Raw genomic sequence first — 26,597 nt, 5'->3', positions numbered from 1 at the left:
CTTGTAGATGTTTCTTTAACAATTCTGTCAGGATTGATGATAATTAGCCCATGCATTTGCTACTTCTAAATGGATGTTCTTAAAGTGCCTGAAAAGTATTGTTTTAGGGAGAGTAAATATGCCACTCATAGCAATATTATTGATGCTCTTAATTTACTAAACAAAATGCCGTATTTATTGATTGTGCAAGATGAATTTTTGTCCACAGTCAATAATTTCAAATTAATCAGACCCAGATAAATATGGTTTCCCATTCAGATTTCCAAGCCCAAGACCATGACTCACTTATTTCAAGGTGCTTCTGATAAGACAAACTTCCAGTGCAATGAAATGGTAGCTGTTGGCAGTCTGTATACAGGCCTGACCTAATGTTTGTCTTTTGTGCTTCCTCCCTTTCTGCCTTAGGCCGCCCATTTCCCCTAGGCATCTCTCTTTCTCTTTTGCTGGCTCAGGCAGGTGACCCTGTGCATTCCCAATGCCTTCTAAGCCAGGCTTAGAGAAGGGGCAGAGCTGCCTGCAAAGCAAAGTGGAGAGGGAGTAAAGAAAAGCTCTGCCATAGGAACATGAAACCAACTCCCTGGCTCCAGGGCAGTGGGCCCAGTGATCATCAGTGTGAAGGGCACTTGCCTGGGAGGAGTATCCCTGCCAACTGAGAGGTCAAAGGCAAGTTTCTTAATATTTTCCCTCTTGATGTCCAAAGGTTCTGGCCATGTCATGAACTATGCTGATTCTGTGTGTCCCCGAAAGACAGGAATGTTCTGGGAACTTGTCCACCCCAATTCCAGCCAATGGCCAGGGAATGCCTTTTCCAGGGCTGGCTTGGCAGGGCCAGGGATGACTTGGTTTCATCAGGACGGGCATGAAGGGGCAAGAGTGGAAAGGCTGGGAGAGAACTGGCAGCTGTCTGTGGTCTCAGAACACATGCAGTGACCAGAAACTTAGGGGGGATATTGCCAAGTGTGTGTGTGTGTGTGTGTGTGTGTGTGTGTGTGTGTGAAACAGCTGGAGTTTCTGTGACCTCTGGGTCTGCTGGAATGAGAAGACCACTAGCCAAGAGCCAATAGGACACACAGTGCACAGAGTGTGGCATCCATGGAGCTCCTCAGATTGCCTCCTGGTCCTGCTTCTGCTGCCACTCTGAGAGTGTGAATTTGGTCTGCTGGCAGGGTATTCTGGAAGGTCAGGACACAGACCTGGAGCCCACCTGTCTACCTGAGGACTCAAGACACATCAAACAGCTGCTTCTCCTCTTCTGCCCCTCTTCCTTAGTTGTCTTTCTCCTCTGGTCAGGACCCTAGACTCCCACTTGCCTGCCCAGGTCCCTAACAGGCTCAACCTCTCCAACCAGCTTCTCTACATGGCCTCAGGCTCTTGCGCTCACAGGAGGATACTTTGATTTCAAGAGCTGAGAGAAAGCAGAGGAAGAGAGCAGGAAAGATGTGAAGGAGGGCAAAAGTGGGGGGATTGGCGAGGCTGGAGCCATAAATGGATCTAGGAAAACCTGAGAGGGTTTCCTCCTCTCCATTAGACAGCCCCCTGCCTTTGGATGTTGATCTGTTAGAGTAGGAGGTGGGAGTGAAGGGACAGGGCACCAGGAGGGCTGGGGCAACCCTCAATTCCTTGGGACAAAATAGACAACATGGTGGAATGGAACGAGAAAGGACCTGGGGAGGGGACACTGACATGCAGTGTCTAGTCCACATGTTCACAGTCAGGTCTATGGAGCAATCACCCTAGGCTTATCTACCTACCCCGCCAACTGAGGCTACTAAGTTGTCTCATTTTCTCTTCTCAAATCCCCCAAATACCACCCCAGTTTTTTCCATCCGTCCCCATCACCATCTGTGCAACACCTCTGAAGCACCCCATCTCTCCTGGGCCTGGTTCTTCTTCCACTGGGCTTAGTAGTACGTCTCCTTCTCCACCCAGCCTGTTGGAGACAGTGGGGTGAGGGTTGCTGTCAGTTCAAAGGGAAGTTAGAGATCAACTGCCTAAGGGCAGAAGGAGGGAGGGGGAAGGAGAATTTGCCTGCAGGGGAGACTTGCATTTAACCCACTGGTGGGTCACGCTGCAAATTCCAGCTGGGCTACTAAGGGAGCAGGTAAACTGTCAGAAGCAGCTGCCCCCTGGAGCTGTGAGCAACTCCGTCATGGGATCGACAGTTCTTCTGATTTTTCAGAAATCAGAAATTCAGATTTCATGTCAAAGTCCCTAAGTTTTTTTTATATAGGAACAATTTAAAAACCACACGCCCCCCCCCCCCACACACACACCCACACACCATATTGGACATGTGAAACCAAACACTATCCATGAACTGTAGGTCATTCATTTTTAACTTAAATAAGCCATCAAAAATGCTTGTCCACAAAAACACACAACTTGTTGGTTGGTGCCTGGGTATTCAGAGACTTGTTTCTAGTGCCAGTTCTGCTATTCCTTGCTTTATGACCCTAAACAAATTCACCTCTGTGTCTCCTCTCTTTGTAAAATATGGAGGTCAATAGGTGACCTCAAAGGGCCCCTCTGATTCTGATGTTCTGTGATTCCAGGCGGAAGGTGGGAGTCTCAGAGACAGATGGTGAATTAGGCAGAATGTGTTAGGTGGGAGGCAGAATCCCAGAGGTCAGGGAGTGGGTGGGTTCCAGAGTCAGGGGGCTCTGAGGAGCAGAAGCAGGGATCTATGGTGGGGTGGAGTCTGGGTGCATAGCCCTGGAAAGAGGTAACCAACCCATAGTGGGGGATGGCTTTGCTGGGGGGCCCAGGTGGGGCATGTGGGGTACTTACCCCCAGGATATCTCCGCAGGATGAGCTTCCGGACCTCGTCATAGATGAAGATGAGGAGACTGTAGGGGAAGGCACAGAACCACCAAGTGACCCTGAAAGCAACAGAGGAGAGTGTCAGGAGCGTCAGGGTTGGCAAGGTGTGACACAAAGTGGATTTCAAATAGATTCTGAATCCTGGAGGGGCCCACTACTCATTCAGGCCACCCACAGAGACACTTACTTGAGCGGGTACATGCGGAGAGCAACCCCCATTCCCGGGCAGTAAGACAGAAAGGCAGCCAATGCTGTCTCCTCTAGGAGCCCAAAAATCAGGATTTTGTTCCTGAAAAGGCAAAGAAAGGAATTTAAGAATCATTTTTTTTTTAGAGATACTTTTTTAGTTGTAGAGGAACCCAATACCTTTATTTTATTCATTTATTCTCCTGTGGTGCTGAGGATCGAACCCAGTGCCTCACACATGCCAGACGAGTGTGCTACCACTGAGCTACAGCCCCAGCCCACATAAGTAGCATTTTAAGGGGGGTCAAGAGGGAGAGACCCAAGGATACCCCTGGGGATGGAAGAGGAGAAATGTAAAGGAAGGGCTATAAGTGACAGCTTCCTGTGTCCCCTTCAAAATCCTCATGCTTTATAAAACCAAAGAAAGGTTTTCTCTTCTCCAGGTGTGGTGGCAGAAGGCTGAGGCAGGAGGATTGAAAGTTCTAGGTCAGCCTCAACAGCTTGGTGAGATCCTGCCTCAAACTGAACAAAAAAATACATTTTTTTTCTTTTTCTGCTTATTGGGTTGACCTGCACTGGTTGTCTATCACACACATATTCCTTCAATAAATAATTGTTTCTTATATGCTGGATGATGTGCTCTGTGATGCAGTGGTCAACATGGGGCTGCCCTCAGGCAGCATAATAAGTCTTATCATTGCTCCAGGCACATGGTCTGGGAAAGTGTCATCTCCCCAGCAAGCTATTCCTTTGGTGCGGAGCCTACGTATGTCCTGTTGGATGAAGAGGATGTTGTAGAGTCCTTAGCCCAGGGGAAGCTCATGCCCACTACATCAGAACTGAAAAGCAGGACAGAATAAGGTTTAGATGGCAGTTTCTGGAGTCACAAAGGTGGGGTCTATCCCCAGCTCTGCCACTTCCTGGCTTTGGGTGATAAACAAGGCTTAACTTCTCAGTCTCATGTTCTTTCTCTGTAAAACAGAATTTTTCACCTTTATATCATAGAACTTCTGGGGAAAATAAGAGAACACTACCTGGAAAGCTCTGGAACACAGAACGCTTGGTCATACTGTCACTCCCTCTTCTGTAGGCTCATGCACAGTACCCTTCATGGCTTGAGGACTCCCCAGCTGTGTGATCACCAAGGACTATCTTGTTTTTCTTCCATAAACCCCACATTTTAATTAATCTTTGTCTCTTCAGTTGCATTAGTTAATAAGTAATGAATATATTTCCCCATTTAAAACTTTTTAGACTTAGTCATGGCTTCCAAGCAGAACTGGGGATTAACAAGCAATCACTGTACATCATGATATTTTTTTTTTTTTTTTTTTACTTTTGCTTGAGAACATGTTGGCAAGCCTGGTCGCCTTCTCATAGGTAAGCATTTGATAGTTTTTAAAAAAAATTTTTTATGGTAACTAGGGATTGAACCCAGGGATGCTCTACCACTGAGCTATATCCCCAACCCTTTTTATTTTATTTTGAGAGGGGGTCTTGCTAAGTTGTAGGGGCTGGCCTCAAACTTATGATCCTCCTGCCTCAGTCTCCTGAGTAGCTGGGATAACAGGTGTATGCCACTGCATCTGGCTCGATAAACTTTTTAAAATAATGCAAACAGCAACTCTGAGGACCCCCAATGGTCTCTGGACCTAAGGTGAGGCCAAAGTGCTCTGAGAATGCCAGGTGACTCGTTGGTAATGGTATTCCTTCTCTATACCCAGCTGGACTTTCCCACTTGCCCCTCGGATGGGCTGGACTTGGCCAGTCTTATGGTTCACCTTCCTGTATCAGCCTGGGGCATAATAAGTTCCAAGCCCCAGGACTGTACTCAATTTCTTAGACTCTCTGGGACAAAACTCACTTGGGGAATCATGACAATTAATTTCAGTAGAAGAGAATGAAGATCACCAGACTGATACTTTGAGCATTCCTCAACACCCATCCACGCTGGCATCACAATTATTGAGTTCTGAACAGGTGCCAGGCTCTGTGATGGGTGAGAGATCACATCGTGAACTGGGAGCCCAGAGCTTGGGCTTGGTGGCTCTTTGCCAGCTGATGGCCTTAGTCCATTTAACTTTCTTGGGGCCTCTTGTCCATTCAAGTTAAACAATAAGATCCCCTTCCTATATCTATTATGAGGCTAAGAGTGTCTGTGAGAAACTTAGCATCGTGCCAGGCGTATGGTCTCCCTGTGAGAAGGCCAGGGTATGCTTTCAGGTGGACTGTGGCACCACAGGGCAAATGCTGTACACTAGACGACTTGCTGAGTGGTGGTGGGAGCACAGGAGACCCTGGATTTAGGGCCGGGCAAAGGGTGAGGGTGAGTGGCTCTCAAGTAAGAGATGGGGAAGGGAGCAGGGTATACAGGGATTACAAGGAGCATCCTGTAATTCCAGCTGCTCAGGAGGCTGAGGCAAGAGGATCACAAGTTTGAGGCCAGTCTGGGCAATTTAGTGAGATCCTGTCTCAAAATTAAAAGGAATCAAATTATGTTATCTGCATGTATGAATACAGCAAAAGTGAATCCCACTATTACGTATAATTATAAGGCACCAATGAAAATAATTTAAAAAAAAAGGGCAGAGAATGTGCTCAGTGGTAGAGCATCCCGGGTTTAATTCCCAGTACTGTAAAAAGGGAGAAAGAGAGGGGGTGGGAGAGAGAGAGAGAGAAACTGGAAAGGAAGGAAGGTGGAAGAGACTGTAACTTTAGGAGCAAAATCTGAACTCATTGGAAATAGTCCTATCATTCCTTCCTTGTCTTTCATCTATTTCAAATCTGGCTATGGATAATCTCTGGGTACCCAATTAAAATTGGATGCCCCCTTGGCAGACCTGGGCCCAGGGGTTTGAGTCACGTGAGCTGGCGTTGGAAGCCTGGCCTGTGGCTTGGAGAGCGAGCCCAGCGCACTCTGCCTGGGTGGGTGGGTGCCAGTTGGGGTGGGGCTCACTTCATGCCCTGCTGGAAGACGGAGTTGCGGCGGGTCTTGCAGATGATGAGGTCAGCCCACTGCACAACCACGATGCTGGCAAAGAAGGCCGTGTGGCACGTGAACTCCACCACCTTCCGCTGCTCGTAGGTCTGGGGAGGGTGGCAGAGAGAGGTGAGAGTGTCAGAGGAAGGGGTGGGACCAGAGCATGCCATGCCTCGAGCTTCACATGGCCCTGTTAAACGCTGGCATCCAATCTACACTCTGCCCCCAGTCCCTGGGGTCTCTGTGGCCACTCCAGCCAGGTGTTCACCACCCCGGCCCTCCGGACGTGTGCATCCCATCACACAGCCCCACTCACCCATTCCTGGCCATAGCTATCCTCCAGGTCATTCATGGTTCGGTCATCCCAGTCCAGGCGGATTCCCAGCAGCCTCGATGGCAGGAATCCGTTCTCTGCCAGGATCACGAAGTAGGTGAAAAAGCCACCCAGGGCCTGGATCATCCCTGTGGGTGGTGGACAAAGGGCAGGGCCTGGGTCAGAGAAGGAAGCAAGAAGGGGCCAGCTCCTCAGGGCCAGAAATGAAGTCCCTCGGGCTGGGGCTTGGCTCAGTGGCAGAGCTTTTGCCTGGCACGCGTGAGGCACTGGGTTCCATCCTCAGCACCACATTAAAAAAAAAAAAAAAAAGGAATAAAATAAAGTTATTAAAAAAAAAAAAAAAAAAAAAAAGGAAAGAAATGGAAGTCCCTGACTCAGAGAGCTGGTCCCTGTCCTGGAAATTTTCTTGAGGCTCATCCCTCCTGCATGCTGGAAAAAGAAGCCTGTGAGCTTCGCTCCCCAGTCCCAGGCCTGACGCACCAATCTGTCCGTACGCCATGCTGATAAGCCGCTCATTCACCAGCTTGTCTGTCTGGGGGTTCCGTGGCTGCCGCTTCATGATGTCACTCTCAGCAGCTTCATAAGCCAAGGAGATGGCAGGGACCTGAGTGGGTAGGACGGAGGGAAGGGAGGGCATTTGAAGGGATGTGGGAGATGACAGGAACAGCAGCCCGCTGGCAGCGAAGACTCTCAGACACAATTCAGCCCACAGGTATTGACACCCTATTATCCGGTGGGCCTGCACCTGTCTTCTCTAACCGGCCAGCCTCCCGAGAGCTCCTCTCCTTCATCTGCACCCAGCCACCCACTGTGACGACAGGACTTCCTTGTCTGCCCCCTGCTTCCTTTGGGCTCACCATATCTGTGCCCAAGTCGATGCAGAGGATGGTCACGGTGCCCAGAGGGAGGGGGATGTTGGCAATGATGAACAGCAGGAAGGGGGTGATCTCAGGGATGTTGCTGGTCAGGGTGTACGCGATGGATTTCTTCAGGTTGTCAAAGATCAGGCGGCCTGCGGAGAGGTCCGGAGGGCGTCAGGGGGATTAGAGGAACCCTTCCCACCCCTACCTGCCCTTTCTCCTGAGAGAGGAAGGTTTTATGTTTCAGGGAACCTAAAGCAGGCTGGGGCTGCCAGCTGGAACCCTGGGCCGACCCTTTCGTGGGGGCAAAAGGTCCGAGAAGCAGAGATGCTGGCTTCAGACGCCAGGTGCTGCCCCAAGACGTTGAGCCTCCTCACCCTCCTCCACGCCTGTGACGATGGAGGCAAAGTTGTCGTCCAGCAGGATCATGTCGGCCGCCTGCTTAGAGACGTCAGAGCCAGAGATGCCCATGGCGATGCCAATGTCAGCCTTCTTCAGCGCAGGGGAGTCGTTCACCCCGTCCCCTGTCACCGCCACAATGGCTCCCTGGAGAGAAGACGTGGCCGCTACTTGAGGACCAAGTCCGTGCTGGTCTGACCCCTGACTTTACCCTGTCCCTGTCCCCGGCCCCCCCGCTCACCTGCCTCTGACACCCCTCCACGATGATGAGTTTCTGCTGCGGGGAGGTCCTGGCGAACACGATCTCCGTGTGGTCTCTGAGGACCTCGTCCAGCTGCTCCGATGTCATGTCCTTGAGGTCCGAGCCGTGGACCACACATGCTTTGGCTTCTCTGGAGGGTAGGGGAAGCAGGGACTGAAAGCTTGTGCCCAAGCCAGTCCCCCTCCATCCCCTTGCCACCTCTGGGCCCCAGGCTCCTGCTAAGCCGGGCTCCCTCACTGTTTCAATGCCCCTCTCTCCGAGTGCTCAGTTCCCCCATTTCTCTCTGAGGAGGTGACACTACATCCTCATGCAGCATCACCATGGGCATGAGTCCAGTGTGCCAGGTGTGCGCTGGTCCCCTCATGCATGTCCTACTCCTGCAGGAACCCTGCGTGTAGATGCAGACGGTGTCGTCGTCGTTTTTTTGGTACTGGGGACTCACACGCGCTAGGCAAGTGCTCTACCACTGAGCTTCGCCCCCAGCCCTTTCTATTATTTATTTTGAGACAGGATCTCGCCAACTTGCCCAGGCTGGTCTTGAACTTGGAATCCTTCTGCCTCAGCCTACTGAGTAGCTGGGGTCACAGGCAGGTGCCAGCATGCCTTGCTGGCACCCTCATTTTGTAACTGAGTAAATAGAGGTTCGGGGCGGTACAGATGCCTTCAAGGTTACAGAGATTGTTAGTGGAAAAGTCTGAACCCACACTCAGGACTGAGGAACCAGTCACAGAGGTCAGAGGTCAGGCCCTCATCTGACGGTCCCGGAGATGCTGTCCACACACTCACTCCCAGGGAAACTTCAGACCTCTGTGGGAGAGGATGTGTTGATTAGGAGCAAGGGGTTCCTGCAAAGGCCTCACCTGGGGTTGACTTGACTCACAGGGATGTTGAGCCGGGCTGCAATGTCCTCCACGGTCTCATTACCCTCTGATATGATGCCCACACCTTTGGCAATGGCCTTGGCTGTGATAGGGTGATCACCGGTTACCATAATCACCTGGTGGGGAGGATAGGAAGAAAAGGAGAGCATGGTTGACATTTTCACCTACTAGTCCTTTTCCAAACTCGGATAAAGACAGACAATTAGCTATCTGAAGCTGGTGGGTCCCAGTCCAAATAGTGAAAGTGGGGGGCAGTGCATGGGGGAGACCACGACACATTGCATAGTGTTCAGGGGATCTGAGATAGTTTGTTTAAATGGGGGAAAGCATCCATGACAGAGTGCAAGTTCAGGAGGATCCCCTGAAAGAGAAGCCTCAATTCTTTAGGATTGTTTAGATTTTTTCCACTCTTTTTCTTTTTCTGGATCTGGGGATTGAACTCAGAGGTGTTCTACCACTAAACTACATCCCCAGCCTTTTTTTTTTTTTTTTTTTTTTTTTTTTTTTTTTAAATTTTGAGACAGGGTCTCCCTAAGTTGCTGAGACTGGCCTTGAATTTGCAATCCTCCTGCCTTAGTGACCTCAGTCACTGGGGTTACGGGTGTGTGCCACCAGACCCAGCTCTGACCTCCTTTCTTGAGCTCTAAACCGTATTCCAACTGTCCCTCGCATCTCTGGGTTTCTCGCAGATGCCTTAAACCTAGGGTCCAAATTGAACTCATTATCTCTACTCCTACCACCCTGACAAGGCCTGCTCCTCCGATCTGTCTCTCCTCTCCCATAATCATCTTCCCTCCCACATCCGTGCAGTCACCACGTTCTCCAAACAGTTTTCAACTGCAACTATTTCTCTCCAGTCCCTTTGCTGTTGTCCTAGTTCAGGACACCATTTCTTGTTGCAGCTTCCTTTTTCCTTTAGGTACGGGGATTGAACCCAGGGGCACTTAACCACTGAGACACAGCCCCACCTCTTTTTCCTTCCTTCCTTCTTTCCTTCCTTCCTTTCAATTTTGAGAGTGTCTTGCTAAATTGCTCAGGGCCTTGCTAAACTGCTTTCAACTCATGGTCCTCTTGCCTCAGCTTCCCAAGCTGCTGGGATTACAGGTGTGAGCCACGGCACCCAGCCGGCCTGTTAACCTGTCTGCCTGACTTCAGCTCTCCCCCAAATCCAGTCCCTCCTCCGTCCCTAGTCGCCTTGAAGCCAGGCCGGTGACATCTGGGCCCTTTGTGACATACAGGATAAAGGCCAAATCTGGAATCTAAGTAAAGTTGTTCCAACTGGTCCTGATCCAACGTTCCCATCTCAATTCCCAGGGCTCCTCTGCCATCCCTCCCCCAACCCTGCCCCCTCCACCTGCTCTGGTCCCATACAATGTAGCCATGTCAGGGCACATGCTGTTCCCCGGGTCTTGCCATGACTTCCCTTCCCTGACTCCAGACTTCAAGGCCCAGATCAAGTGTCGTCCCCTGTGTCGAACACTGTCCAGCTCTCTGAGTTCACTTCTCCCTGATCTGACCTCCCACGGAGTCCTTGCCCGGGCCACCATGATTGAGGCTTCTGAGCCGGGAGGAGGAGCAGGGCTTCCAGACAAGCCCGCCACGCTTCATTTTCTCCAATCCACCTCTTTCAGCAGTCCTATTTTGAGCAAGCTATTTAGCCACTTTGAGTTTTCGTTTCTTTTTTAAATGGAGGTAATGATGTTTCCCTTAGAGACCGAGTGGTCAGGGTGGGGCTCAGAGTCTACACATACACACAGCACCAAGTCCTCCTGTGTGATGGTTGAGAAATAACAGGGGGCTCCGGGGTTGTGTGGCTCAGTGGCAGAGCGCTCGCCTGGCATGCACGAGGCACTGGGTTCGATCCTCTGCACCACATAAATGTAAAATAAGGATATTATGTTCATCTAAAACTTAAGAATAAATATTAAAAAAAAATAGCAGGATTTGCCTCGTTTCAAGTTCTGGCTCTATGACTGTCTGTGTGACCTTGGATTTGTTCCTTTCCACCTCAGTTTCCCTTTCTGTGAAAAATGGAAAACACTAATGGTTACTCAGAGGGCTATTATGAAGATTAAATGAGATCGTGGAGGTTGATTGCTTATAATAGAGCCTGACTCATGTAAAAATTTTAAACAACTGAATTTTTGCGGTGCTGGGGATCCAACCTAGGGCCACTCTACCACTGAATCCCAGACTCAGCCCTAATGGACTGTTTTTATGAGAGTACCTGACCCATAATAGGAGCTTGATGATCTAACTGTTCTGCTTGTCCTGTGATGGGCTGTAAATGCATCTGACTCCCTAGAGGGACCAGAGATTGGAGGCCAAGCCCTGTGTCTCATTCATCTTTGTATCGTCAGTGGCTACCACAGGACCTGGCCCTCTATAGATGGCCTGAGTGGCATTCATTTGGGAGCATCCGAGATGTTGAAAGAAGAAGAGCGAGTGATAGTACCAGAGTGGAGGACCAGAAAAGGGGGATGGTAAACAGCTGTCTTGGAAACAGGAAAGTGAGAAGATGGAAGGGAGGTTTTGTTTGTTGACTCCAGCGCCTTGCACGGTGCCTGGTATACAGTTGGCAAACAAATATTTGTTAGAAGAACAAACATAGCACGGAGGAGGGAGTGGTCCCTGAGAAGCCAGTGCAGTTGGGAACGGTATGGAGATGTCTACGGGGTGACGGGCAGTGACTGGGGGCAGACAAGAGCCTGCTGATCCCAGTGCAGACAGTTCGAGAGTGGGCAGGAGTGGGGAAAGGCCAGACAACCAGGGCTCCAAGGGAGGGGAGCCTGCCTGTGCTTGCAATCAGAAGCGCAGGCTGCACAGGCAGGTGGGACATGAGCTGTGCCAGGGAGGCAGAGGATGGCTCGGGACACTGACCACTCTGAGCAAAGAGAGGGCAAGAGCTCCAGGCTGAGGCCTGCTTCTCCCTCTGGAGGGACAGCTCCTCTGCGTCAGTGGGAAGGCAGCCCCCCGTGGGCTTGTGTGTCTCAGCGCAGCAGCGAATTGCAGTCCCTTGACCTTTGGCAGGAGGGCAGTGAGGACAGAGGGGAGGAAGGGAAGCCGGTACCTTAATGCCTGCACTTCGGCACTTGCCCACAGCATCTGGCACAGCTGCCCGCGGGGGATCAATCATGGACATGAGCCCCACAAAGCAGAGCTTCTCCGTGGGAAAGTTCAGTTCATCCGTGTCGAATTTGAAGCCCCGAGGAAACTTTCCAGAAGGCAGATTCAGATGACAGAAACCTGGGGGTGGGCGGAAGGGAGGAGTGAGGGCCGCAGAGTTGCTGCCTGGGCACGCCCAGGGGTCCTTGCCCCAGGGACACGGCAGAGGCTCGGGAGTCCCTTTCTCAGCCCTGGGCCCCTTTTCTGGCCCCTCACCCAGCACACGCTCCCCCAGTCCTCCCAGCTCCATGTAGGCATTTTGAAAGGCGTCTTGCATCTCCTTGTCGAGGGGGATCTCCTTGCCCTGCACCAGGATGGTGGAGCACCGGTCCAGGATGCGCTCTGGGGCCCCCTTCATTACCAGCACATGGCTCTGGGGGCTGTCTTCTCGCTCGTGGATGGACAGCTGGAAAGGGAAAAGGCAGTTACGGAAGGGGCTGTATGTGTCTTGGTGGGCTCCACTGCCCAGCACAGGACTTGGTTCAGAGCAGTGAGCTCTGGTAAGGAAATCTCCTTTAAAAAATCCAATCAAACAGGGTCAACACAGGGAGAATCTCTGTGTGTAAAAGGGTGCTCTTGTGATCTGAGTGAGAGTTGCTTCCGTAGGACAGTTATTCATTCAACAAATAGTTATTCAGATCAGTTAAGAAGCCAGGCATGGTGGTGCACACCTGTAATCCCAGTGACTTGGGAGGCTGAGGCAGGAGGATCGTGAGTTCAGAGCCAGCCTCAGCAAATTAGCAAGGCCCTTACTCACTTAGTGAGACCCTGTCTCGATATTAAAAATCAGTTAAGACAGGCACTGTGCTAGCAGATAGATGGGCCTCATGAATATCCCCCCATCCTGCAACGGCCCAGGGGGCTTTACCTTCACGGCTCATAGACATTATAGCTGAGGCTGTTCTTAGCATTTAGCAGATGTCTAAAAACTACCATAAGGGAATTAGAGAAGCATGCTTCAATTAAATGGGATGGCAGAGCTGGAGGACAGTGGATGGGGAGCTAAGGGAAGACGAGTTGAGAGGGTGACAGTCTGCATGTGTAAGGGATGTAGTAAGGTTTGGGGGTTAGTGGGTGATTGCAACCAGACATGCCGTCAAGCGAGTGGTTCTGGGAGTGAGCGGGGTGAGAGGACATGACCTTCAGAGACCTCGTTCATTCTTTCTTTTGATCCCTTTGGCTATATCCACTCTCCATAATTTTTCCCTTTCTCTCCCTCTGTCCCAGAAGCCCATCCAGACCTGGTACTTGTTGGTAGAGTTGAAAGGAATCTCTGCCACCTTGGGGTTCCTGTCCCTCATCTTCCTCACTGAGCCACAAGACAGCTCAATGCACTTGAGCAGAGCTGACTCGGAAGCATCACCAGCTGTGTCCCGCTGCCAGAGAGAAGAGAATTTCGTGTCACAGCAGGGGGAGGAAGGGAGTGGAGGACTAGAGAAGAGGGCACTCACGTCCCCAAGGCAGCCCCACAGGGTGTGAGGGGGGGAAAGCTGGGCACCACAGGGGGACTCTGGGGACATCCCCCCAACACACCTGCTGTGTGGCTGGCTGACTCCTTACCTTGGACACAGAGATGTTCTCCTGTCCAGCCTTGAACACAGCACGGTTACAGAGACCAGCAATCCTAGAGAGGGCTGTCCACGTCGGGGATCGTTTGTCAAAAGTGGCCCCTGGGAAGGAATGAGGGAGAATCAGTATCAGTAACTTGGCTCCCGTGTGTGTGTGTGTGTGTGTGTGTGTGTGTGTGTGTGTGAATGTGTAGTCCTGGGGACTAGACCCAGGGGCACTCTACCTCTGGACTGCATTCCAAGCCATCTTTTAAAAGGTTGACCCAAGGTCTGGATAATTGCCAAGGCTGGTCACAAACTTGCAGTTTTCTTGCCTCGGGCTCCTGAATTGCTGGGATTACAGGTGGGCACCACCAAGCCTGCCTTTGCCCCCCTTTTAGAACCCTTATCTCACCCCCAGCCACCCTGCCATTGTGACGCCCTCCATTCCCCTCTGTCCCCCGGAGCGCCCAATCACCAGACTGATCCTCAGTGGTGTCAGCCTCATGGATCTGGTTGTCAAACCACATGTGAGCGACGGTCATGCGGTTCTGGGTGAGGGTGCCCGTCTTGTCCGAGCAGATGGTGGACGTGGAGCCCAGGGTCTCTACCGCCTCCAGGTTCTTCACCAGGCAGTTCTTCCGCGCCATGCGCTTGGCTGTCAGGGTCAAGCACACCTGATTGAGAGAGAGGAGAATTAAAAAGGGTTAAGTTGGGAGCTATGGATGTCCATGACCTTGTGCTAGACCATGGCTCTATTCTGTCTTCCTTCCTCCTTGCAGTGAACAGTGAATGTGTTCAACTTCAGATGTGTTGAGGTGGGATCGTAGGTGAATATTAGGGTTCAGTGCCCAGCAGGGGGTTGAAGATATCGGACTGAACTCCAGAAAGGGAGTGGGGATGTGACCGCCATCCTCACAGAAGGTGCACTAGAAACTGCGGGAGGAGATGGCTTCATTCTGGGGGTACAAGGAGAAGAGCAGAAGGCTGAAGCCCCATAATCAGAGTAGGGGATGGAGGAGAAGAGAACCAGGAGAGTGACCCATCACAGCACTTGAGGGAGGACAGAATTCTAGGAGGATGAACTGCAGTATCCATTTCAGCTGCAGAGTTACGGATGGGAGCTGAGAAAAGGTCACTGGATCTGCTTGTTAGTCATTTGTGACCTTTGAGAAAGCCTTTGCAGGCAAGTTGGCCAGGAGGAGCCCCAGCCGGCACAGAGGAATGAGCACATGGTGAGAAAAGGTGACCATAACAAGCTCCAGAGGAGAAAGTCAAGGGCCCAGATATATTCCAACTCGAGATTTTTCAGACTCAAACTCTGAACCATGAATCTCTCAGAACATGATCTCTCAGAACAGCACCTGATATGGGACTTTAGGCACTCGATATTAACAACAACAACAAAAAATGCTGAATGCTAATAAGCACTTGTGCCTCTGTCATTTTGAGGACAGGGTCATGAGGGCCTCCCCTGGTGGTACTTCCGTCTGATCTACTCACAGTCACAGTGGCCAGAAGCCCCTCGGGCACATTTGCCACGATGATGCCAATGAGGAAGATGACTGCCTCCAGCCAGCTGTAGCCCAGGATGAGGGACAGCACGAAGAAGGAGACCCCCAGGAACACAGCCACCCCTGTGATGAGCTGGATGAAGTGTTCGATCTCCATGGCTATCGGTGTGCGCCCAACCTCGAGGCCTGAGGCCAGAGTGGCGATGCGGCCCATGACTGTCCGGTCACCTGTGGCGATCACCACACCCCTGGCAGTGCCTGAAACAGAGGTAGGGACGCCAGGATGATGCCTTGGGTCTTCCAGGGATGTTTCTGAGCAAAGAAAACCATGAACTTGAGAACTCAGATCCTGGAGCCTGTTTTCAGTAGGTGGCACCTCGCACACGCTTATCCTCTCTGCATAGGTCACCAATCCCAGACTTGATACAAGAGCAGATTTTTTTCTCTTATATTTAGGCCCCAGGATCAGCCTTACAAATCATTCTGAAGTTCAAAGGGAGGAGATCTGATAAATAAAGTAAAAATTGCCTGCGGCATTTTAGTAAAATCAATCTTGGTACTATCCAAAAGCATATTGTGAACACAAAGCACTCATTATGGATTTTTTTTTTTTGTGTGTGTGTGTGTGTGTGTGTAATCTCAAGATTTGATTTCTTGATGTTTGTTTCACGTTTCATGAATTTCTGTAAAAGGAGCTAGGTAATTATTAACTCTTATGTGATATTACAGGGATTCTTTGGGGAAAGGAAGTGTGGTATAGTGTAAAGGATATGAAAGTTGAAGTCAGCCAAATTTGGGTTTGAATTCCTACCTAGAGGTTGTTTTAATAATTAAATAAGATAATATCACGGGCTGGGGCTGTAGCTCAGGGGCAGAGTGCTTGCCTAGCATGTGTGAGGCACTGGGTTCGAGCCTTAACATCAGATAAAAATAAAAAATAAAAATAAAAATAAAGGCATTCTGTCCATCTATAATTACAAAAGAAAAAAAAAAGATAATGCCATCATGTACCTAGGTCAGTGACTGGCACACAGTAGGCAATCAACAGCTATTAATTCCATTCACTTCCTTTTTTCAAAGCCAGTTGCAGAATCAACAACATGAATATCTTATCAGGCATTTCCGAACAAATCAATTGTGGCAAATGTAAATTTTAGAATCTCAGCATATTAAAAATTCAGGAAATTTAGTGCATGGTTATTTTTATTGTAATTCCAACTTGCTGAAGGAGGAAAACAACCCCAGAGAAACATAATATCCTGAGGAGAAATGAGTGATAGGAAGGGAAAGGTGTGGACACAAGGTCTCCTTTGTCCCGCTTTCAGAGGCCTGCGGTCTAGCAGGGTCTCTTTTCCCTCCTGTCTCTTACTGCCTGCTCCTTCCCTGAGTCATCCTGACTCAGCTCACTGGCTTGACCACAGAGGGCACAGGTTTCAATTGTGTTTGGACCCCTGCCTTTAAGTAATGGCAGCTCCCAGAGTTCTTATTGACTTTTGCTGTCCCTCTTTAGAATCCCAAACAGGGATGGGGCAGATTGGGCAGCCACTTCAAAGTGAGTCCACAATGCAGCCTGAAGAGGGACCCAAGCTTTCCTCAATCTCCCCAGCCTGGAGCTCTGGTCAAAGTGAGGAGATGGAAGCCACTAGTCCACAACCACAATCAATAGAAGGCATCATTAGTTGAACCCAACGATGACTAGGAATCTCTATGTGCACGTATATGTGGTACTGAGGATTTAGCTCAGGGGTAGAGTGCCAGCCCTTTTTGTGTTTTAGTTTGAGATACTCTTGCTAAGTTGCCAAGGTCAACCTGAAACCTGCAATCTGCCTGCCTCAGTCTCCCGAGTAGCTGGTGCTGCAGGTGCGAACCACCCCACCCAGCCATGTGCAGGTCGGTGTGGGGTGCCCTTGACCCAATACCTGAAGGCTTTGGAAACCACTCAGTGTCAGGATGGACAGGCCAGAGACTTTCCCATGGAGTCATACTGCCCCGGCCAGTATTCTGCTCTCTGGAGGGTGCTATTTCTGTAATATTCAGGGCCTCCAACTCCTCAATGCCACTTTCTATGGCAGAGTTTTTACCAAGTAAGTGACATCGCAGACCCCAGATTTGGGATTCCGTTGTGCTACGAGGAGCTCCCCTAGCAGGTCAGCTCCTTACCTTCCACGCAGTTGGTGGAGAAGAAACAGATATTGCGGGTCTCCAAGGGGTTCTCGTGGGTGAACTCGGGGGAACGGGTCTGGGGCTCTGACTCGCCTGTTAGGGACGAGTTATCCACCTGAAGAGGAAAAAGTGTGGAGTCATCAGCTGGGCAGAAAGCTGTCTCCTGAACCTGCTCCAACCACCCTTAATCTTCACGACAGGAGGAACAGAGTTACACTTGGCCTCATCACATATTTATGGCATTACTCAGCTATGGTCCCTGCTCTGATTTGGAATCCTGGCTCTTCCTGACTTCTTACGTGACTTTGGGTTATTTGCTTAACTAACAGAGCCTCCATCTACTCATCAATAAAATGGAGAATGGGAACAAAATCACTACATTGCCTACCTCCAGGGGGCACCACTAACACTATTTGTAGCCTCTGAAAATGGTGTCTCCTGAGGTTGCCCAGGGCATAACCCGTGGGGTCACATGCACCAGTTCTTTCAGACTGCAATCAAATAGCATGTGTGAACTTACGTAAAGACTCTGACACAGAATTCGTACTCAATACATGATCACTGTAAAGGGGCAATCAAATAAATACCCAGGGTATAGAGCATTCACAACACACAGAAACAAGGCAACAGGGCAAAAGAACCATCTGCCATTAGAAGGTTCAGCTGGGAGACACAGGGGAGGAGTGGACGTTGGGAATTACGTTTCCAAATTTTTAAACCTCCAAGTGGGCCACTCTCAGTTCTGTGCGGTCTGCTTCTTAGGTCTAACCACTTGCTCTGCTGTGACCTCCTCACCTTACAACCATGAGAAGAGATGATCCGGAGGTCAGCAGGAACACGGTCTCCACCCTTTACTTCCACCAGGTCACCCACCACCACCTCCTCCGCGTTGATCTGCATCTTCTCTCCCTCCCGGATCACGAGGGCTTGCTGAGGAGAGGCCATAGGCATCTCGTGAAATGCTTGTCTCCATGCCTGCTCTCACCTCCTGATGGTCTCCTCCAACCCCACCCAGGGTGAGGAGAAGCCCCCACACTCTTAAGGACAAAACTAAAGTCCTAGGTCCTGGTGTAGGGAACCGGAGAGTCTTTTCTATCCTTTTCCATCACAGAGCACAAGAGTCGAGAGGGGCATAAGTTGGACCATTCCAGAACCCTTAGGCCCCGGCCTTGCCATCTACCTGAGGCACCATGTTCTTGAAGGAATCCATGATCTTGGAGCTTTTGGCCTCCTGGTAATAGGAGAAGCATCCAGTGACGATGACCACAGCTGCCAACACCACACCCAGATACAGCTGATAAGGGAAGAGATTTTTTTTTTTTTTTGTACTGAGGGTTGAATCCAGGGGAACTTAACCATTGAGCCATATACCGAGTCCTTTTTTATTTTTGAGACAGGATCTCCTAAATCGCCCAGGCTGTCCTCAGATTGGCAAGGGGATTACAGGTCTATGTCCTGCTCCTGGCAAGGAGAGGGCATTGGAGGGATCTGACCTTCTCCACCCTAGAGGGGCAACCGTCACTCAGAGTGAATACTCAATTTCATCCACAGGAGAGCTCAGACTTTCAGCTGTGCCTGGGAGTAAGAATGGCAGGGGAAAGTCTTTTCAACCTCCTTAGGTATTCCGACTCCCAATCTCCTAGGACAGAAGGGGCAGGGAACTTCTCAGAGAGTTCCCAGGGCTAAGATTTCACCAGGGGTGAAGACCCAGGAATGAGGACAAGCCCACTTCCTGGGGAGGACCAGGGAGGGGCTGCAGTGTTGAGTCTGTGGGTTGGGGAGTGCGTTGTAGATGCGTCCTGAAGCCTCACGCCTTTATCTGCCTGAGGTTCAGGGTCAGCTGTGGATCTGTGACTCGAGGCTCCTATTCCCTGCACCCTCCCCATCACTGTATTTGGGGGTTTAGGGTGGGACACAGGGCCACTAGCTGGGCCAGGGGTCAAGGGCAGCTTACGTTGTCATTGGACGGTTCATCCTCCATGGCAGCCTGGATGCCATAGGCCAGGAAGCAAAGGATGGCCCCAATCCAGAGCAGGATGGAGAAGCCCCCGAAAAGCTGGCGACAGAACTTGACCCACTCAGGGGTTGTGGGGGGAGGAGTGAGGGCATTGGGCCCATCCCGAGCCAGAATGTCTTGAGCCCGCTGGTTGGTGAGGCCCTAGGGAACAAGGAAAGGTGTGGAAGCATCTGGAACCAACTAGCCCTCCCCACAGCCCAACAGCTCCTTGGCAGGGAAATGATGTCCATCTGGAGAGGAAAAACCCCACCTGGTTGGAAGGGGCCGGGGAACACGAGGAGAGACCACACAGAGGAGGTGGCATTTGTGAGGACTGGAGGCCTTGCAGGCTCCACCTCTGGTTGTATTGGGATTGAGACGCATTTTGATTAGGACCCAACATCTCCCTGGAGACAGGCTGGAGATAAGCCCCCTGGAAGGAGACCTCCTCTGGTTCTTCCTCATCTCTCTCTCTCTTTTTTTTTTTTTAGTTATCCCTTGTTACCAAGGCTACAAAGAGAGCTATACATCACTGACTATCAGTATTACTCAACTTTCCACAGAAAACCTGGCCAGGCGCTGTTCCCCTGGTGCCAGGTTCATGGGTCAGATGCCCTTTTCTGTATTCCCATAATACAGTAATAAAATTCTGTTTGCAATTCTATTTATTTGTTTATTGCTACTTAACTTTGATCAGGAATTTCTCCTTTTTAAATTTTTGGGATATACTTGGGATTGAACCCAGGTACCACTTAACCACTGAGACACATCCCCAGTTCCCCCCCCCCCCCCCGCTTTTTTTGAGACAGGTTCTTGCTAAATTGCATAGGGACTAAGCTAAGTTGTTGAGGTTGACTTTGAATTTGTGATCCTCCTGCCTCAGTCTCCCAATCTGCTAGGATTACAGGTGATTTCTTTTTATTTATCGTTGTGTCTATCATTCATTTACTAAATGTGTATTGAGCACCTACTACATATCCGAAACTATGCAGAATCCAGCGATGGACAAGACTAGCAAAGTCCCTACCCTTGTGGAGCCTGTGATCTAGAGAGGTCATGAGCACAATAAACAAATGCATATTAATGCCAAGGAGTGCAAAGTGTTGTTAAGGGAAATAAAGTAAGGTAAAGGTATGGGGGCATGGAATTTTAAGAAGGGCAGCTGATGGCTTGGGAGGCTGTGGCAGGAAGATCTCATGTTTAAAGCCAGCCTCAGCAACTTAGGGAGGCTCTAAGCAACTTAGGGAGACCCTGTCTCAATAAAAAAATGAAAAAAAAAAAGGGGCTGGGATGTGACTCAGTGGTCGAGAGCCCCTGGGTTCAGTACTTAATACCCTCCCCCAAAAAAAGGGCAATCCAGAAGGAGTGGAATATAGGAGGAGATATTGACCTACTATATCTTTTTTATTAACACTTTTTTTTTTTTTTTTGAGACCAGAGGGTCTCACTATGCTGCCCAGACTGGGCTTGAACTAAATCTCAAGTGATCCTCTGGTAGCTGGAATAACAGGTGTACAACCATGAGGCCCAGAAGATTAACAATACTTTACATATTTCAAAATGATGAGCTTGACAATCTGACTGTGCCACTCCCTTGGTTGTTATGTGACCTCGGGAAGTTACTGTCCCTCTCTGAGTTGCCTTGCTTTATAAACCAGGCCAACAGGGTATATTTCCATAGGGGTGTTGCAAGGATTAGGGAAATGTCACTGTGCTATGTCTGCAACGGGACTCAGCAAATCACTGTCCTAACAGGAACGGGCCACCTTACTATTCCACGTGGGTCAGGCTCTGTGAGAGTTGTGTGTCACTGGTTTCCTGGGGTCAAGGAAAGAGCCCTGACAAGAGGCCTGTGTTCTAAGGAGCCCTGGCTTCCAGGGATCACAGGGTAAGAGCTCTGTACTGGGAAGCAGGGGTCCAGATTCTGGTTTTGACTCTGCCACCAACTAGCCACGTGACCATGGGCAACCCTCTTATCTCTGGGCCTGTTTCCTCACCTGTAATTATAAGAACAGTGCATTACAGTCTCAAGGTTCTCCCACTTGATACCCGTTTCTCTCGCCTCTTGGGTCCACTCACCTTGGACAAGTCCACTTGGTATTTACGGCCCAGCTCATCTAAGGATAGCTTGTGATCATCCTGGGAAGAAAGGGACGTGGAGTTACTTTGAGGAAGGAGGCTGAGGGGACTCGGGGCACAGGGGCAGTTCTCCCAGCTGTGGGCCTCACCATGGCCACCTCCTTCTTCAGTTCATCCAACTCCTTTTCTTTCTGTTTCTTCTTGCCGCCCCCATTCTCTGCAGTGGTGGCGGCAGGCGAGTACTCCCGGCCATCCTGCAGGAGGAAGGGAGAGCACAGAGGATCAGTGAATGTCTTTGCCCAACACCATCGTTATTGTCTTTAGAGAAGAGGAGAGACGGTCAGGGATTTGGAAAAGCAAATCTTGGGGCAGAAAAGGGGAGAAAAAGTTTGGCGGTAGAATGGTGCCGGTGGAAAGGGTGGAACCGATGAACTGAGACAAGCCTGTGATTGGAGGGTCAGCATGTGCCCAGGGAAGGAGAACCCAGGGGTGGTGGGAGCGCCGTCCATCCTGCTGGCCAGGATTCACAGCCGGGGTTAGGCAAGAGAACCAGGCCTGCCCGGGACCGGAAAAGGTACTTCTCGGGTCTCAGTGCCCCAGAGCACAATGGGGTTAAGTGGAAACTTGGTTCCACTTGTCCCAAAATATAAGAGATGGCATTTGAGAGTAAATCGAAAACTCGAATTCATGTGACTCTTAGATCTGGCCACTTCCTGGGTCATCTGTGAGATGGGGTGGACGTTCTAACTATAGACTCATGAAGCCCCCATTTCCCTCTTTCTCTTCAGGGTCATTACCAGGCCTCCACAGTCTCACGGGGAACTTCTGGGGAGAGTGGGGGTCCAAGAGCAGGCCATCTTAGAGTGATAGGTTAGGGGGTGCTGGGTGAGGCCTGGCATTTGTGGCTAGTGCCCAAGAACCGTGGGTGAGAAACTCCACCGTCTTCCCCATTTCTCCTCCTCTCCTTCAGGATACAGTGTCCTCGTCACACACGGGCTGCTTGGTTCCTGCCTGGTGCCTCTGGTTCCTCACTGGATCCTGGAGGCTACGCTGGGCTTTCAGGAAGGGGTTTTTCTAAACCCCGAGGTGACTCTTCTTCTCATCATGAAGACTGGTAGGATCGACCGCCAAAGTTTTTGATTTTCTTTTTCAGGATTATGCAGGTTTGGGCGGGAGATTGTTTTGAAAAATGGGCTGAACTGGGCACAGTGGCACATGACCATAATCCCAGCAGCCCAGGTAACGGGGCGAGACCCTGTCTCAAAATAAGTAACAAAAAGGGCTGGGAAGCAGCTCAGTGGTAGAGCACTCCTGGGTTCAGTCCCTAGCTCTGCAACTAATTAATTAATTAGAGGCTGACTTGGGGAGTCATTTTGTTTGGGTTCACAGTTAAATTGAGTGGAAAGTCAAGGACGTCCTCACGCATTCCCTGCCCCCCAATTGCACAGCCTCCCCCACAACTGCCATCCAGCACCAAAGAGCACAGTTTTTTGTTGTTGTTGTTGTTGTTGTTGTTGTTGTTTTAGTTGTTGATGGACCTTTATTTTATTTGTTTATTTATATGTGGTTCTGGGAATCGAACCCAGTGCCTCACAAGTTCAAGGCAAGTACTCTACCGCTGAGCTACAACTCCAGTCCCCAAAGGGCACATTTTTAATCATACAATGTCCACAACCTACAGAAGGGTGCATTCTTGGGGGAGGGGTGTACATTCTATGGCTTTGAACGCATGTATATTCTTACGTATCCGCCATTGTGATATAACAGGGAATAGGTTCACTGCTCTTCACTCTACATCCTCTGTGCTCCAGAATAATGCATTTGATGTGTGAGATGGGTAGTACCAGGGACGGAACCCAGGGTCACTTAACCACTACCGTATCCCCAGGCCTTTTTAATATTTGAGACAGGGTCTCTCTAAATTGCTTTAGCGTCTCACTAAGTTGCTGAGGCTGGCTTTGAACTTGCGATCCTCCTGCCTCAGCCTCCCAAGCTGCTGGGATTACAAGTGTACATCACCATGCCCAGCAGAATAATGCAATTTTTAACCATCAAAGAATAGTTAGGAGTAGTCCCAGGAATATGGCAGCTGCCCCGATCATAAGAGGTCACAAAACTAGCCCACTGAGAAGCAGAAGTCTGGCCACAGGAGCAAGGTCATCTGCAGGAGGTACAGTGCAAGATGGATACCTGTTCCCAAGATGCAGTGACCTAAAAGCATATGAGCTCTTGGTGGCGTGTTGCTCAGAAGTGATCCTCTCAGAAAAAGTGACCAATAAATTATGCATTTGACTTCATCTGAATCATCTTTGAATCCAATCCATTTCTAGCCTTCTAAGGGATGATCATATCAAGGAGACAGAAGTAGCTCAACAGAAGAAGTGGGGAAGGACTTGGGGATAGTTCCACTTCTCTTTCCCCGAGGGGACTTAAGAAGGTTCATTTTGGGGTGGGGGGTGGCACTGGGAGTTGAACCCAGGAGTGATCTCACCCTTTTTAATTTTTGAGACAGGATCTCACTAAATTGCTGACCTTAGACTTGCAATTCTCCTGCCTCAGCCTCCTGAGTAGCTGGGATTACAGGTGTGTGCCATTGCCCCAGGTCAGAGGGTTCATTTAATTGGATGAATTAAAATTTTTTGAATTTACTAACTCTGTCTTTGGTGAGACAGGGTTGATAAAGGATGGAAATCGGGGCTGGGGCTGTAGCTCAGTGGTAGAGCACTTGCCTTCCACGTGTGAGGCACTGGGTTCGATTCTCAGCACCACATACAAATAAATAAAAAGATATTGCATCTAGCTACAACTAAAAAAATGTTTAAAAAAAAAGGATGAAAATTAATGAAGGGACCAGAGGCAAGAAAGCAAGAAATCAGACCAGAGAATAGACAACCCCACACCCTGGAGCTTCCAGGATGGGAACAGAGCCTGGGCATGCGTCAAGGGGGGCTGGGGTTGGGAGCCGAGGAGCAAAGCTCAGAGAAATTTTAGTACATTCAGACATGAAATAAAGTAATAAAAATTAGAATCAAATACATGCTAAGTCGCTCCATGCAGGGCCTCTTTTCCCTAAGCTCCCACCCCATGCTCCCACAGACCCAGAGCTTGGGACATCCCCCTCCTCCTGCCCTGGCAAAGATCTCAGGCTCCACAGCCAGGAGCCTGCGGAGATTTGGGGCCAGAGGCTACCCAGGCAAAAAAGAAAGAGGAAGCAAGGACCCCCCCCCCCTTCTTCCCTCTCCTCCTCCCTCCCCCAGCCACAAGTCCCTCTCTCTGGGTCTTGAATGCTGAAGGAGAACAGAGAGTTCTTTTTGAGAAAGCCAGAGGCTGGGACAGAGTGGGGGCAGCTGGAAATCAGCCAGTTCTTCCCACCCCCTCCAGCCTCCACGGCAGCTGGAGCAGGCTGGGCTCCCTCCCACCAGTGTCGTCCCTTCTCCTAACTCCTACACTGTCCTTCAGGGCCACCCGGTGATGGACTGTGTTAGGCCTTGCTCTGGAGTGGAGAGGCAGGGAAAGGACAGAAACCCGAGAACAGGGTGTGGGTAGTGGGTGCTTTCCCTCTTTGGAGGTCTCCTTAAGTTGGACTCTAAGCTCCAGGGCCCAAGTCCTCCCACTTCACACCCCGCCTTTGATGCCAAAGAGACCAGGTCTTCTTCTAACTCATCTTGCTGTTGCTTTCCCCGTAACTACTGGGGGTGAAGGCTCAGGGGGCTGCAGGAGTCCCAGGAGAGAAGAACAGACTGGAGAAGTCAAAATCAAATAGCTTCCCCGGCCAGGACCCTGAGCGAGCCGGGATGACACTGTCTACAGCAGCACAGGGTAGGGGGGTAGCTTCCTTCTTTCCACTTGAGGTTTGCCTGACCCCATCAACCCTGGCCTCTCTTCAAAGGCTCTGCACCTCATTTGGGGACTCCCTTTCCATAGGGAGCTAGAGATATCAAGGTTTAGCTGAAGATCCCAGGGTTGTGACCTCTTCCTCCATGAAACCCTCACCTCACAGACAGCTCCTAAGGGCGGGTTTACAGACCCACACCTGCTCCAGCCCACAGTAACCTCTATGTGCCCAAGGCTTAAAAGTTTGCACATTTCATCTGCTGAGAAACAAGTACAGGTGCTCATCCTGAATATCTGCAGCACTTCAGCCTATGAGGAACATGTGACCGTGGACACATGCACGCGAACGCACACACACGTGCACGCACACACACGCAGGCGCGCACACAGCGCACATTCATGCACTGGTTCTATTTCCAGCTCCCACCCAGCTCAGGAGCCCTGGTGTCAGGCTCAGAGTTTTCCCAGCAGCTCAACTCAGTGCAATAACACGTCCTTGCCTTCCTCTGCCAGGGACCCAGAAATTGGCCCACAGCTCCCCACAGGCACGGTCTTCCTCATACCCTCCCACGGCTCTCTCCGTGCCCTTTCCCTCTGTGCCCTCTTTTGCCAGCGGTCCACAAAAGGAAAGCAGCCAGGCACAGTATGTAAAGGCACTGGGTCGCTTTCCTCCATATGGGAATTTCATTTCCAAGAAATTCTAAGCCCTGTCCCTGCCTGCCCCGACATGGTTGTTAATCTTCCCCTTGGCAGAGCCATAGGCAGGAGTGGACTGGAACTGGGGCTAGAGGGGCACAGATCTCACCAGCCTTTGGGAAAGTCCTCAAAGCCCATGGCCTGGAGGGGAGGACAGTGCTGCTGGGGACATCCAGAGGAGTGCCAGCGTGGGGACTGGGGACACATCATTCCTCCTCCTCACACCCCTCCCAGTTGTCCCTGGCACGCAAGGCCCCTGGAGCTGGTGTTGGGCACTGCTTGGTGACACTGAGAGAGCGGGATGCTCCACTGCTCCCCTCCAACCTCAGAGGGGACCCCCACGGTCTCGGGCTGGAACTCCCAGAGGAGTGGATGTTTTCAGAGGGTAGCAGAGGCTGGGAGATCTAATAGTGTCAGCTTTAGGCCCGAAAATGGGGTGAGAGACTGTCCTGAGGAAGACGTGCACAGAAATGTGGGGTCGGGGTGCAGGGAGGGCTGGGGGGTGCATGGTGGCCTTCACGGCCAGTCCTGGGAGGGAAGGGAGGGACAGAGGCAGGTTGAGAAGAGGCATGTAGGCCCCTGAGTGTCAGTGTCCCCTGAGTGTCAGTGTCTGGGATCTGTACATGTGTGTGTGGCTGGGAGACTCAGTTCCAAGTTCAAACTATCGCACTTGGTCAGCTTCTGGCCCCCTCCCTCCCACTCCTATTTCTCCTTCTCGTTCTCGTTGCCTCCCTCACCCTCCAGAGAGTGGCCCCTGCTCTTTGGGGATACTCACCCCACGACCCATCTTGGGGCAGAGTGGCTGAGGGGACCTAGGCTGGAGAGGTCACCAGGAAGATCCCAAGCCCACACCACCCGTCTGGGGCAGCCGGAGACCCTGG

General features: G+C 50.7%; 1 protein-coding gene across 1 annotated transcript; it reads right to left on the bottom strand.

Moving 5' to 3' along the window:
- Positions 1 to 152: 152 nt before the first annotated feature.
- On the bottom strand, positions 153 to 26,597 carry Atp1a2 (ATPase Na+/K+ transporting subunit alpha 2). The gene is made up of 23 exons (XM_076862359.1): positions 26,492 to 26,597; positions 21,336 to 21,440; positions 21,187 to 21,246; positions 19,066 to 19,269; positions 18,292 to 18,405; positions 17,907 to 18,041; positions 17,109 to 17,226; positions 14,938 to 15,206; positions 13,913 to 14,111; positions 13,448 to 13,557; positions 13,129 to 13,263; positions 12,104 to 12,293; positions 11,793 to 11,968; positions 8,702 to 8,838; positions 7,821 to 7,971; positions 7,558 to 7,726; positions 7,178 to 7,332; positions 6,801 to 6,924; positions 6,303 to 6,448; positions 5,963 to 6,093; positions 3,008 to 3,109; positions 2,788 to 2,879; positions 153 to 1,930 (listed from the first exon to the last, which is right to left on the bottom strand). The coding sequence occupies exons 1-23, from the start codon at positions 26,501 to 26,503 to the stop codon at positions 1,902 to 1,904; spliced, it is 3,063 nt and encodes a 1,020-aa protein (XP_076718474.1). The 5' UTR covers positions 26,504 to 26,597; the 3' UTR covers positions 153 to 1,901.

The sequence above is a fragment of the Callospermophilus lateralis genome, chromosome 7 (assembly GCF_048772815.1).
Source record: "Callospermophilus lateralis isolate mCalLat2 chromosome 7, mCalLat2.hap1, whole genome shotgun sequence".
NCBI classification, from domain to species: Eukaryota; Metazoa; Chordata; class Mammalia; order Rodentia; family Sciuridae; genus Callospermophilus; species Callospermophilus lateralis.
Note: the sequence above shows the minus strand (reverse complement) of the source record. Positions and strands in the feature narration are given on the sequence as shown.